Genomic DNA, 13,836 nt, shown 5'->3' on the forward strand with positions numbered 1-13,836 from the left:
ATAATGTAAAATAAATAATAAAAATAAAATTTATTTTTTTAAAAAACCCCCGTCCCGACGAGCTCACGCGCAGAAGCAAACGCATACGCGAGTAGCGCCCGCATATGAAAACGGTGGTCAAACCACACATGTGAGGTATCGCCGCGACCGGTAGAGCAATAATTCTAGCCCAGACCTCCTCTGTAACGCAAAACATGCAACCTGTAGAATTTTTTAAACGTCACCTATGGAGATTTTTGAGGGTAAAAGTTTGACGCCATTCCACGAGCGGCGCAATTTTGAAGCGTGACATGTTGGGTATCAATTTACTTGGCGTAACATTATATTTCACAATATAAAAAAAAATATTGGGCTAACTTTACTGTTGTCTTATTTTTTTATTCAAAAAAGTGCGCATATAAGACCGCTGCGCGGTTCACCCCTCCCCCACCGCAGCCTTTTTCCATCACTGCTCAACCTTGCATCCCATGCAACTCTTTTCCAACACTGCTCATGTTTGCATCCCCCGCCACCCTCCTCTAACACTGCTTACCTCTACATCCCTTTTAATCTACCTTCAACACTGCGTTCCATTACATTCACTGCCACCCTCTTGCAACACAGCTCACCACTGCATCCTTTGCATATCCTATCCTAATGCTGCTCACCTTTGCATCCCCTACCACTCTCTTCCAATGCTGCTCACCTTTGCATCCCCTACCACTCTCTTCCAATGCTGCTCACCTTTGCATCCCCTACCACTCTCTTCCAATGCTGCTTACCTTTGCATCCTTTGCCACCCTAATCCAACTCTGCTCAATTATGGCAGTCCTTGCAACCCTCTTATTGTGCTGCTGACCTCTGCATCCCCCGAATCCCTGTTCCCACACTTCTCATCCCTGCATCCCCTGAATCCCTGTTCCCACAATTCTCATCCCTGCATCCCCTGAAACCCTGTTCCCACACTTCTCATCCCTGCATCCCCTGCAACCCTTTTCCAATGCTGCTCTTCTCTGCAATCCTTGCTATCTTTATCCATTACAATATAAAAGCAATCCGTGCAGCTTGAAAGCCGGTGCGATAAAACACCCGTCACCGCACATAGTGTGAATTGGCCCTGATTGTGTTTGGACCAGAGCAGTATCTAGGCTGTCAGCACAGTTGCTTCGTTTTCTTCCCAAGCCAGCCATAGACAGATTGAATTTCAATCTGTCCATGGGCAGGCTGGTGGTACTGAAGTCGATTGATCAACTTCAGTACCACCAGCCTGCTGGGTGGTTTTCACCCGATCATTGTCAGCGGCTATAGATGCCAGCAGTGATCATTGTATTCTGTCAGTGGGTAAGGCTTCCCACAGTAGCGCTAACACTGACTGTGGATGGGAGAATCAAGACATTTTGGTTGAAGGAAAGAAAATTGCATAATGTATGGCCTGCCTTAAGCCAGCCATAGACGGTTCAAAATTTGGCTGGCTCATCTATGGGCAGGCTGATTGTACTGAAGTTGATCTATCAATCAACTTCAGTACCTCCAGCATGGTGGGCTTTTCTTCATTTTAGAGCGATTGCTCCTTCCATTGTTGAGCATCATTGGGAGTACTTTTTCCATCCTTGTTTATCTTTTTTCCATCACTGCGATTCCTGCTTCCATTGCTATGCGTTTTACTTCCATCTCTGACTTTGTTGATGGGAACATCGAGCAATTTTCTTTCCTCCATCCCGTGGTTGAAGGAAGGAATATTGGATAATGCCTCAATTTCTGGTCCTTCTTCCATCGCTGCGTTTACTTCTGCCTTCACTGTGACGACTCTTTCCATCGCTGCGACTCTTGCATCCATAATTGTGGGTACTTTTTCCGTCACTGCGCACATTTTTTTCCTCACTGTAAGTAAATCTTTCATGGCTGCAAGCCCTTTTTCCTTCTTTATGTATTTTACTTTCATCCCTACATGTTGTTCTTCCATCCCTGCCCATTCTGTTTCCATCCCTTAGTTGTTCTTCCATTCCTGCACATCTTCCATTGCTGTGCATTTTGCTTTCATCCCTGCACGTTCTGCTTCCATCGCAGCAAGTTCTCTTTCCTTTGCTATGCGTTTTACTTCCATCGCTACAAGTTCTTCTTCCTTTGCTTTGCGTTTTACTTCCATCGCTGCAAGTTCTTGTTCCTTTGCTATGCATTTTACTTCCATCGCTGCAAGTTCTTCTTCCTTTGCAGCAAGTTGTTCTTTTATATCTCTGCCTCTTTCTTTCATCTCTGGGCATCCTTCATCCATTGCTGTGTGTCTTTCTTCCCTCACAGCAATTCCCCCTTCCATATCTCCGCTTCTTTCATACATCGTTGGGCATATTTCATCCTTTGCTGTGTGTCTTTCTTCCATCACTAGGACATCTTTTCCCTCTGTATCTCCTCCTTCTCTTATTACGATTACTTCCTCCAGCACTGGGAATCTTTCTTCCATCTCTGCGCTTCCATTATACCAAAACATGCATTCTTCATCCCCCTCTGGGAATCCTTCTTCCATCTCTGTGCTTCCATTAATCTTCATTCTCCATTCTTCAACCCACTTTGGGAATCCTTCTTCCATCCTCTTTAGATTGTCTGTCGCCTTTGGTCTGCCCTTGCAGTAAGTAATTCTGTAGAAAGAAAGAAATGTTATAAGAATATGTCCATAAATCAGCAGAAATTTTCAGAATTGATAGCTGACTGCACCTAAATCTGTGTTTGATAGAAAACAAGGAGTCACACGCCATCACCCCGTTTGTTACTGTTACCAGCAGCCTCAGTTCATGCACCCCTCCCCCATAGAACAAATGTTAGAGGTGAGTTAATCTCATTATGATCAGTGAGGGGCTTGTGCTGCTAAACCCTGAGCAATGAGCACAGGAAACACACCGCCTCGGTCTGATCAACTACCTGCCTATAAGAAAAAGGTAAATATTGGGAGGAGGGAGGCCTCAGATACAGTGGGTGATAGCATGAAGACTTGTAATGGAAAAAAACTATGAAGAATGTGCAATAACTTACCGAAAGTAGCATGCTGCTCCAAAAGCCATCAGTATTAGACAGGCTCCAACTATTTGGCCCACTAATAGAAAGAGGCCTTTATTCTTTATTACGTAGAAGTACTTGGGGATAATTTTCACAATGGGATTGATGACCAGGGTTCCCGAATCATAAGTACTGGTCTCCATTGTTGTTGTCATTGTTGGAGAGATTGTGGGGATCTCCTCAGTGACCGTGACTGAAGGGGTCTCCCCGTGTATTTCCAGGTTTCCTCTATGCTTCCTGACCGTCTCGGTATGAGCGGTCTCAGTGGAAGTGACTGAAGGGATCTCCCCATGTATTTCTAGGTTTCCTCTGTGCTTCCTGACCATCTCGGTATGAGCGGTCTTAGTGGAAGTAGCTGAAGGGGTCTCCCCGTCTATTTCCAGGTTTCCTCTGTGCTTCCTGATCGTCTCGGTATGAGCGGTCTCAGTGGAAGTGACTAAAGGGGTCTCCCCTTGTATTTCTAGGTTTCCTCTGTGCTTGCTGACCATCTCGGTATGAGCGGTCTTAGTGGAAGTAGCTGAAGGGGTCTCCCTGTCTATTTCCAGGTTTCCTCTGTGCTTCCTGACCGTCTCGGTATGAGCAGTCTCAGTGGAAGTGACTGAAGGGGTCTCCCCGTGTGTTTCCAGGTCTCCTCTGTGCTTTCTGACCGTCTCGGTATGAGCGGTCTCAGCTGAAGTGGCTGAAGGAGTCTCCCTGTGTATTTCCAGGTTTCTTTCATGCTTCCTCACAGTCTCAAGATGAGCGGCCTCAGTGGAAGTGGGATCTGATGAAACAAAAACAAAGGAAATTCACTTATATGTCCACATAATGAGCTATAAAGTTAAACAAACAAGTTTGCATTCATGACTATAAATCTACTACAAATGACCCTTATCCAATTGGTCATAAATCAAGAACAAATCAGGTCTTTTATATTTTTGGATAGAGCGGGTGAAGATTAGAGTCGTACATTTCCTCTTACTTCCTGTACTGGGGACCAGGATCACAGGAAGTGGTGACAATCCTCCCCAATAGGGGCACACCAATAAAAACCTAACAAAGGATCAAACTTTTTCCCACGCTATGAAAAAACATTGCTGTCTGTGTCCCCATTGGATAGATTTCCCCTCACTTCCTCTGCATTGGACATGCCAAGGAACTTTCCACTGGGGAGCGCCATCTGCCGGAGGATCGGGTAAGTAACACTTTTTTCGTCATCTAGACACAAACAAGCAATTCACACTTGCAGTGAGGAAGCTGCAAGGGAGGACTTCTACTTTTCCCAGAATCATTTATTTTTAATCTTTTAAATCATTAGATCAATGTTATGTGTTTTTATTTACTTTTTTTTAATTTTTTTTTTTTTGAGCTAATGCTTTCAATTGTGGAGGAGAGATGTGGGGTGTTATTGACCCAATATCTCTCTATAAAGAGGACCTGTCACTGCTTATTTTTATCACAGGGGATGTTTACATTTCTAGTGATAGGAATAAAAGTGATGATTTTTTTTTTTTTTTTTAAAGGGACAGTGTAAAAATAGAAAAAAATTAATAATTTAAATAATAATTAAAAAAAAAACTGTAAAGATCTCCTGTCCCCCCGTTCTTGTGTGCAGTGGTGAATTCATATGTAGCGCTTGCCCACATATGTAAACGGTGTTCACACCACACATGAGAGATATCGCCGCAAGTTTTAAAGCGAGAGCAGTGTAGTCGCCCTCTGTAATTCTAAACTGATACCTTTTAATCAATTTTTAACGTTTCTCCTATGGAAATTTTTAAGTATCGTAGCACACCTCCTGTCTTAAGCCCCATACACACCGGCCATTTGTATGCTGGTCTGTTGGTCAGGGATGCTGGAAAACCAGCAGCCAACTAGATCCCGATAAGCGCTCTCAGCCAATGGCAGTGAGCGCTGATCAAGGGGGGGGATCCCCCTGTCAGAACCCAACAGCTTAGCAGGGGATATTGCTGTACTAACTTTTTAATTTAATTATTGTACTTAGTGGCTAAGAATGTAAAGCTCAATTCCAGCATTAAGCAGTTACAGAAATAGTTTTTTTTTTCTTCTTTGTGATAAAGTATTTATAAAAATAAATACCAGCTGACCGTTGGCCTCATGTACACTGGACGTTTTTGGACGTTTTTACAGCAGCTATTTTTGGCTTGAGACGTTTTTTTCTACAGTCAATCAAATCCCCATCATGTTATCCTATGTGTCCATGCACACATAGGATGTTATCAGCAGTTTTTGGCTGGGGCGTTTTTTGGCTTTAAAAAAACCCCAAACCTAGTGGGTTCTGAGAGGAGTTTTTTAGCTGTTTTCGTCAAAAATCGCTGATAAACGCCGATAAATGCTCAAAAGCACAGGTCACCAGTGTTTTTTTACGTTTTTGATCCATTGAAAAAAAAAAACGCTAATGCGGAAAAACGCTAATAAACAATATTGCAAAAACATTGAAAAACTTGCTGCAAAGCTACTGGTGTTTCTATAACGTTATTTTAACGTCCAGTGTGCATGAGTCCTAACTGTCACTTTTGCTGGAGAGCTTGTTTTGGTAAACAGGTGAAGCTGATAAACAACAGACTTCCTGGCAGGTAATCAACTGTCATTGGGGATGAGGACTCAAACAAAGACTGCTGTATTATTGATGGTGACAGACTGGACCATAGATGGCATTTTGGCCATAGTGTCAGTGTAATGGTCTCCATAGGTATATAGCAGGGATCTTCAAACTACGGCCCTCCAGCTGTTGCGGAACTACAAGTCCCATGAGGCATTGTAAAACTCTGACATTCACAGACATGACTAGGCATGATGGGAATTGTAGTTCCTGAACAACTGGAGGGCTGTAGTTTGAGGACCCCTGGTGTATAGTGTGAGAAGTGATGGGGAAATACAGTACATCAGATTGCAATGACCAGCCATTTCCTATGTTGATGATTTTTTGGTGCAAGATGTGTGGGGTAGAAAACTGGCAAGGGAAAGGGTTAAAAGATTACCCAACAGCCCATAAGTATGCTGAGCTGTGCCTGCCCAGCCTGGTCCTCAGTCGACCCCCCCCAGCCCTATAGCAGAAGAAGACCCTCATAGACTGAACAATAAACCAAATCCTGTAACACTTACTGGTCATGTGAACAATGACCTTCTTGAATGACTGACGCTGGACGTTGTCCAAGGTGAGATGGACCTCGTAGGTTCCGCTGTCTCTTTGCAGGACTGGCCTGATGGCCAAGGTGCAATCCACTTCATCTGAGCGGGGCAGATGCAGGAAAAACCTTTTACTTTTGTTCCAATCTTATGCGTCATTTAAATGTGTATATATGTGTATGTGTGTGTGAAGGGATCCTTTTATAAATGGTTCTTTGTGTTTACACACGTATATACATTGTACATGTTTTATTCCTTTTCCATCATTGCGTCATTTCTTCTCATATATACCACCAATCTCTCCCTATAATTATATACCTATTTAATTATATCCCATTTTCTGCATTTTTATATTCCCTTCCCATATATGTTTACGTGTATATATATATATATAGATATGTGTATCTATATATATATATATATATATATATATATATTTTGTTCCCGTCCACTATGATCAATACAACATTCCTCTTCATATAGACCGCCTTCTCCTTACCCCACGATCCGTATACACACATATATGTTCTTACCACAACATACTCATTTGCATATCTCCTTTTTTCCCCCCCCTCCTCACACCCCGCCCCGCCCACTCCCTGTCTCCCTTCACTCCCATTCTACATTGTGTACACCCCATCTCCATGGTTACCTAAGCGCCCAATCATTATACATAGCCCCGCCCTCCTCTCAATTACCTCTCCACCCCTCCCATTGCCTATGGTATAAATTCCCACACTGAATATGGCCACCAGCTAGCCTGATGAAGGAGCACGCATGCTCCGAATGCGAAGCACCGCCCGCCTCACCCCGCTCCTGGAAGTGAAGACGCAGGTCAGCACGGCGCTCCACGGAGGATCCATGACTGACATCCTGGCCGCCCGGAGGCTCTGAGGACCCTCGGCACCACCGGAACAGCTACCAGGACCCAGGTCACAGGACTCACATCCCAGGAACCCCCCCACTGGCACGTGACACCCACATCCCCCGAGAGCACGCGGATGAAACTACTTTACATGCTGGTTTTTATCAACTCAAATGTGAGTGTTTTTATCTATTGTAATAAATATTTTTAACATACATGCTGCACTTAGAGGGCGCCGTCCTTCTTTCTTTTTTATGCACAGTGGGAAACTAGCTGTTAAGCCGCAAGACTTCACTGCCGGTTTCCCTTAGTCAAGATGCCAGCGCCTGGACCCGAAGCCTATTGAAGAATCGGCTCGGGTGAGGACAACTCTGGATCCTTAGACAGGTAAGTGTCCTATTATTAAAAGTCAGCAGCTACAGTATTTGTATGGAGCTATTCATTAACCACTTGCCACCCGCCCACTGTCAAATAACGGCCGGGCGGTGCGGCTCTCGTTCTGGGTGGACGTCATATGACAGCTTCCCAGAACGACCGCTCGCGTGGCACACGGCTCTTTAACCATGTGATTGGCTGTGTCCAATCACAGCTGGTCACATGTAAACAAGGAGATGCCGGTAATCACCGCTCTTCGCCTCACACTGACAGAGTGTGAGGAGAGCCTATCAACAGCATCTCCTCACAGGGGACAGCTAGGTATGTAATCAGGACACTGATCATCAGTGCCCTGATTACAATTAAGTGCCCACCAGTGCCAGCAATGGTTGCCCACCACTGCCAGCAATCAGTGCCCACAATTGCCACCAATCTGTCCCCACAAGTGCCAGCAATCAGTGGCCATTAGTGATGCCAGTCAGTGCTGGCTATCAGTGCTGCCCATCAAAGCTCATCACTGCTGCCCATCAGTGCCGCCTATCAGTGCTGCCTATCTGTGCCCAGTGCCCACCAGTGCCACCCATCAGTGCCACCTATCAGTGCCCATAAGCGCAACATATTCGTGCCTCCTCATCAGTGCCACTTAATCAGTGCTCATAAGTGCCGCCTCATCAGTGCCGCCTCATGAACGCCCATCAGTGAAGGAGAAAAATTACTTATTTACAAAATTTACTGACAGAAACTAAGAAAAACTTTTTTTTTTTCAAAGTTTCAAAAACCCGGGAGTGATTAAATACCACCAAAAGAAAGCTCTATTTGTGTGAAGAAAATGATGACAATTTCACATGGTTACAGTGTAGCATGACCGTGCAATTGTCATTCAAATTGTGACAGCGCTGAAAGCTGAAAAATGGCCTGGGCAGGAAGGGGGTGTAAGTGCCCTGTATTGAGGTGGTTAAAGAAGCAATGAGGCTATTGCAGCGTCTTTCAACTGCTTAGCCATGTCTTTGGCTACACGACTCCAACATAGAATCCAAGCAAGCAAATATACACAGACACTGTTTACTTATAGCGCTCATTTTGCTTTACCCATGAGCTCCTGGCATGGATCCTTCTCATACCCATGGGCCATGGCCATCACAGGTTTGGTACCATACTATTCTTGTAGAGCCCATATCTAATCAGTGCACTGCCCTTCCCAAAATAGCTGATATACAGTAAGCTCTTAAAACTGATATTTATTGCCTGTAGGTTAAATTAACTCTGTTGCTTCTGCTGCCTTCTCTATTAAGGTGGCCACCACTAGAGTCTTCCTATTATTCCACAAAGCAGAGAACCAAAAAGATTTTTATTATGAAGACCATCTGTAAGTACACCATGTAGTCCTCTGCATTTTCATCCCAAACCTTACAAGTTCCACCTGCATAAATGGACTACCACTTGAAGACAACCTATACTGAGCGAAGTGTTTAATTTGCCATTGCTGACCCCCTTCTAAAAATACTATTTGCCTGGGTGTCTCTGGCTTTAATACTTTCTAAATCACTGTCCCTAATCAGCTTGTAACTATTAACCACTTCAATAAAGGGCACTTTTACCCTCTTCCTGCCCAGGCCAATTTTCAGCTGACAGTGCTGCCACACATTAAATGACAATTGCACGGTCATGCAACACTGTACCCAAACTAAATTTGTATAATTTTGTTCACACAAAAAGAACTTTCTTTTGGTGGTATTTAATCACCACTGGGGTGTTACTAAATAAACAAAAAAAGACAAGTTTTTCCTCATTACTGTTATACAATTTTGCAAATAAATAATCTTTCTTCATAAATTTAGGACAAAATTTATTTTGCTACATTTATTTGGTGAAAATAACCTTAATCACTGTATATTATTTAGTTTATAGGAAAGTTATACAGTCCTCAAACTATGGTGTATATATCTGGAGATTGATCAATTCTGATGTACTGACGGCCTATCTCATTTCTTGAGGCCCACAAATGCCAGGAGAGTACTAATACCCCCAAATTACCCCTTTTTGGGATGTAGACAGTCCAAGGTATTTAGTAGTAAGAGGCATGGTGAGTTTTTTTAAGTTGTCATTTCTTGTTATAATTTCTTGGAATATTAAGATATAGCTATATATAGTATAGTATATCACAAAAGTGAGTACACCCCTCAATTTTTTGTGTAAATTTGCTGTCCCCTCAAAATAACTCAAAGTGTCAAAATTTTGTGTGGCCGCCATTATTTTCCAGCACTGTCTTAACCCTCTTGGGCTTGGAGTTCACCAGAGCTTCACAGGTTGCCACTGGAATCTTCGCGCTTTTTCACCTTCCATTTGAGGATGCCCCACAAATGCTCAATAGGGTTTAGGTATGGAGACATGCTTGGCCAGTCCATCACCATTACCTTTAGCTTCTTTAGCAAGGCAGTGGTCATCTTGGAGGTTTGTTTGGGGTCGTTTTTATGTTGGAATACTGCCCTGCGGCCCAGTCTCCAAAGGGAGGGGATCATGCTCTGCTTCAGTATGTCACAGTACATGTTGGCATTCATGGTTTCCTCAATAAACTGTAGCTCCCCAGTGCCGGCAGCACTCATGTAGCCCCAGTCCATGACACTCCCACCCCCATGCTTGACTGTAGGCAAGACACACTTGTCTTTGTACTCCTCACCTGCCGCCATACACGCTTGACACCATCTGAACCAAATAAGTTTATCTTGGTCTCATCAGACCACAGGACATGGTTCCAGTAATCCATGTTCTTAGTCTGCTTGCCTTCAGCAAACTGTTTGAGGGCTTTCATCATCTTTAGAGGAGGCTTCCATCTGGGACGACAGCCATGCAAACCAATTTGATGCAGTGTGTGGCGTATGGTCTGAGCACTGACAGGCTGGCCCCCCACCCCTTCAACCTCTGCAGCAATGCTGGCAGCACTCATACGTCTATTTCACAAAGACAACCTCTGGATATGACGCTGAGCATGTGCACTCAACTTCTTTGGTTGACCATGGTAAGACCTGTTCTGAGTGGAACCTGTCCTGGTAAACTGCTGTATGGTCTTGGCCACTGTGCTGCAGCTCAGTTTCAGGGTCTTGACAATCTTCTTATAGCCTAGGCCATCTTTATGTAGAGCAACAATTCTTTTTTCAGATCCTCAGGAGCCTGGCGGACAAGATGGGTGAACTAGAGATACTGTTGTACGAGGAGGATTTGGATTTTGTGGGAATTTCAGAGACCTGGTTTAACAGCTCCCATGATTGGCTGGCAAACATTCAAGGGTATACCCTTTATCGCAAGGATAGAGAGGGTAAAAAAGGGGGAGTGGTATGCCTATATATCAAGAATAATGTACAAGTGAATGTGAGAGATGACATCACTAAAGGAGCTAGGGATGAGGTGGAATCCTTATGGGTAGAGCTCCAAAGGGATGAAGCTAAGGGAAGAATAATACTGGGAGTATGCTATACGCCCCCTAACCTGAGGGAGGAAGGGGAGACAGATCTCCCATTTGGTAATAAATTTAAAAGAAGGAACAAAAGTCCCGGATGGCTTAACTCCAGTGTAAAAATGCATATACAGTGGAACCTCGGTTTGCGAGTAACGCGGTTAACGAGCGTTTCGCAAACCGAACACTGTATTTCTAAAAATCCTAACTCGGTTTGCAAGTGTTGTCTCGCAAAACGAGCAGGATTCAGGCCAAAAGCAGTGTGCAGTACCGCTTTTGGCCTGAGGTGGGGGGCGCCGGAGCCGAGCAGAGCCGAAAGTCGCCAATCGGTGCCGTTTGGAAATGCACGCAAATGCCCAAAGACAGTTCGGCTGACCTTGGCAAACCTCGGAAAGGCTCGTGAACGGAGTCTTTCCGAGGTTTGCCGAGGTCAGCCGAAGTGTTCCTCTGGCCTTTTCGGCTATTTCCGAGGCTCTCCAGTGCCCCCCCCGCCTCTGGCCGTATGCAGTATTGCATCCCATTGAAGTCAATGCGGAACAAATTATTTTCGTTTCCATTGACTTCAATGGGAAAACTCACTCAGATATGCGAGTACATTGGATTACGAGCATACTCCTGGAACTGACTATGCTCGTAATCCGAGGTTCCACTGTAAAAGCAAAGGAGAAGGCCTTCAAAAAATACAAGGTTGAGGGATCATCATCAGCATTCAGACTTTATAAAGAATGCAACAAGAAATGTAAGGGTGCAACAGCTAAGATAGAACATGAAAGACACATAGCAGAGGAGAGCAAAAAAAAGTCCTTAAGGAACTCAGTCAAGTAATTGCCAGACCATTGTTCCTAATTCTTACAAACAGCCTACTGACTGGAATGGTACCAGCTGATTGGAGAGAAGCCAATGTAGCACCAATATTTAAAAAAGGGCCAAGATACATCCCTGGGAATTACAGACTACTTAGCCTAACATCAATAGTATGTAAACTCTTGGAGGGGATGATAAGGGACTATATACAAGATTTTAGTAATGAGAACTGTATCATTAGCAGTAATCAGCATGGATTCATGAAGAATCGTTCTTGCCAAACCAATCTATTAACCTTCTATGAGGAGGTGAGTTGCCATCTAAATAAAGGAAGGCCTGTAGACGTGGTGTATCTGGATTTTGCAAAAGCATTTGACACAGTTCCGCATAAACTTTTACTGTACAAAATAAGGTCCGTTGGCATGGACCATAGGGTGAGTACATGGAATGAAAACTGGCTACAAGGGCGAGTTCAGAGGGTGGTGATAAATGGGGAGTACACGGAATGGTCAGGGGTGGGTAGTGGGGCCCCCCAGGGTTCTGTGCTGGGATCAATCCTATTTAATTTGTTCATAAACGACCTGGAGGATGGGGTAAACAGTTCAATCTCTGTATTTGCAGACGATACTAAGCTAAGCAGGGCAATAACTTCTCCGCAGGATGTGGAAACCTTGCAAAAAGATCTGAACAAATAATGGGGTGGGCAACTATATGGCAAATGAGGTTCAATGTAGAAAAATGTAAAATAATGCATTTGGGTGGCAAAAATATGAATGCAATCTATACACTGGGGGGAGAACCTCTGGGGGAATCTAGGATGGAAAAGGACCTGGGGGTCCTAGTAGATGATAGGCTCAGCAATGGCATTCAATGCCAAGCTGCTGCTAACAAAGCAAACAGAATATTGGCATGCATTAAAAATGGGATCAACTCCAGAGGTAAAACGATAATTCTTCCGCTCTACAAGACTCTGGTCCGGCCGCACCTAGAGTATGCTGTCCAGTTCTGGGCACCAGTCCTCAGGAAGGATGTACTGGAAATGGAGCAAGTACAAAGAAGGGCAACAAAGCTAATAGGGTCTGGAGGATATTATTTATGAGGAAAGGTTGCGAGCACTGAACTTATTCTCTCTGGAGAAGAGACACTTGAGAGGGGATATGGTTTCAATATACAAATACCATACTGGTGACCCCACAATAGGGATAAAACTTTTTTGCAGAAGGGAGTTTAACAAGACTCGTGGCCACTCATTAAAATTAGAAGAAAAGAGGTTTCTTTACTGCAAGAGCGGCAAAGATGTGGAATTCCCTTCCACAGGCGGTGGTCTCAGCGGGGGGGCATTGATAGTTTCAAGAAACTATTAGATAAGCACCTGAATGACCGCAACATACAGGGATATACAATGTAATACTGACATATAATCACATACATAGGTTGGACTTGATGGACTTGTGTCTTTTTTCAACCTACCTACTATGTAACTCAGAGAGTTCTTTGCCATGAGGTGCCATGTTGAACTTCCAGTGACCAGTATGAGAGAGTGATAACACCAAATTGAACACACCTGCTCCCCATTCACACCTGAGACCTTGTAATCCTAACGAGTCACATGACACCGGGGAGGAAAAATGGCTAATTCGGCCCAATTATTATGAGGGGACAGTAAATTTACACTGTCATACAAGCTGTACACTCACTACTTTACATTGTAGCAAAGTGTCATTTCTTCAGTGTTGTCACATGAAAAGATATAATAAAATACAAAAATATGAGGGGTGTATTCACTTTTGTGAGATACTGTATATGTGTGTGTATATATATATATGTGTGTGTGTGTGTGTGTGTGTGTGTGTGTGTGTGTGTGTGTGTGTGTGTGTGTGTGTGTGTGTGTGTGTGTGTGTGTGTGTGTGTATACTGTCACCAGTGCAGTACAGCATCATCGTATAACTGGCGGTGATCAGGGACACTGACTGGTGACAGTACGAAAAAAAAAAAAAAAAAAAATTATATATATATATATATATATATATAATAAAAAAATATTGTTTTTTTTTTTTTTACGATTTTTTTTTAAACACACTTGGACCAGAGCAATATAATGTTACCATAGTAACATTGTACTACTCTGGGTAAGTAATCTGTATTTTTTTTTTTTGTACACATTATGTTTGTTTATAGCAATGAA

At 43.6% G+C, this 13,836-nt stretch overlaps 1 protein-coding gene across 1 annotated transcript; it reads right to left on the reverse strand.

The window, feature by feature from the left end:
* Positions 1 to 681: 681 nt before the first annotated feature.
* On the reverse strand, positions 682 to 8,528 carry LOC141145876 (uncharacterized). The gene is made up of 4 exons (XM_073632714.1): positions 8,486 to 8,528; positions 6,133 to 6,258; positions 3,004 to 3,790; positions 682 to 2,612 (listed from the first exon to the last, which is right to left on the reverse strand). The coding sequence occupies exons 1-4, from the start codon at positions 8,526 to 8,528 to the stop codon at positions 1,967 to 1,969; spliced, it is 1,602 nt and encodes a 533-aa protein (XP_073488815.1). The 3' UTR covers positions 682 to 1,966.
* Positions 8,529 to 13,836: the final 5,308 nt, after the last annotated feature.

The sequence above is a fragment of the Aquarana catesbeiana genome, linkage group LG01 (genome assembly GCF_042186555.1).
Source record: "Aquarana catesbeiana isolate 2022-GZ linkage group LG01, ASM4218655v1, whole genome shotgun sequence".
Taxonomy (NCBI): domain Eukaryota; kingdom Metazoa; phylum Chordata; class Amphibia; order Anura; family Ranidae; genus Aquarana; species Aquarana catesbeiana.

Bases quoted from the DNA above. Each gene is read 5' to 3' on its own strand.
- LOC141145876 (XM_073632714.1), bottom strand. From the start codon at position 8,528: ATGGCCCATGGGTATGAGAAGGATCCATGCCAGGAGCTCATGG. The intron at 6,259-8,485 runs GTAAAGCAAAAT...TGCCCCGCTCAG, and splicing joins TCCATGCCAGGAGCTCATGG to ATGAAGTGGATTGCACCTTG. The intron at 2,613-3,003 runs GTAAGTTATTGC...TTCTTTCTACAG, and splicing joins GGAGCAGCATGCTACTTTCG to AATTACTTACTGCAAGGGCA.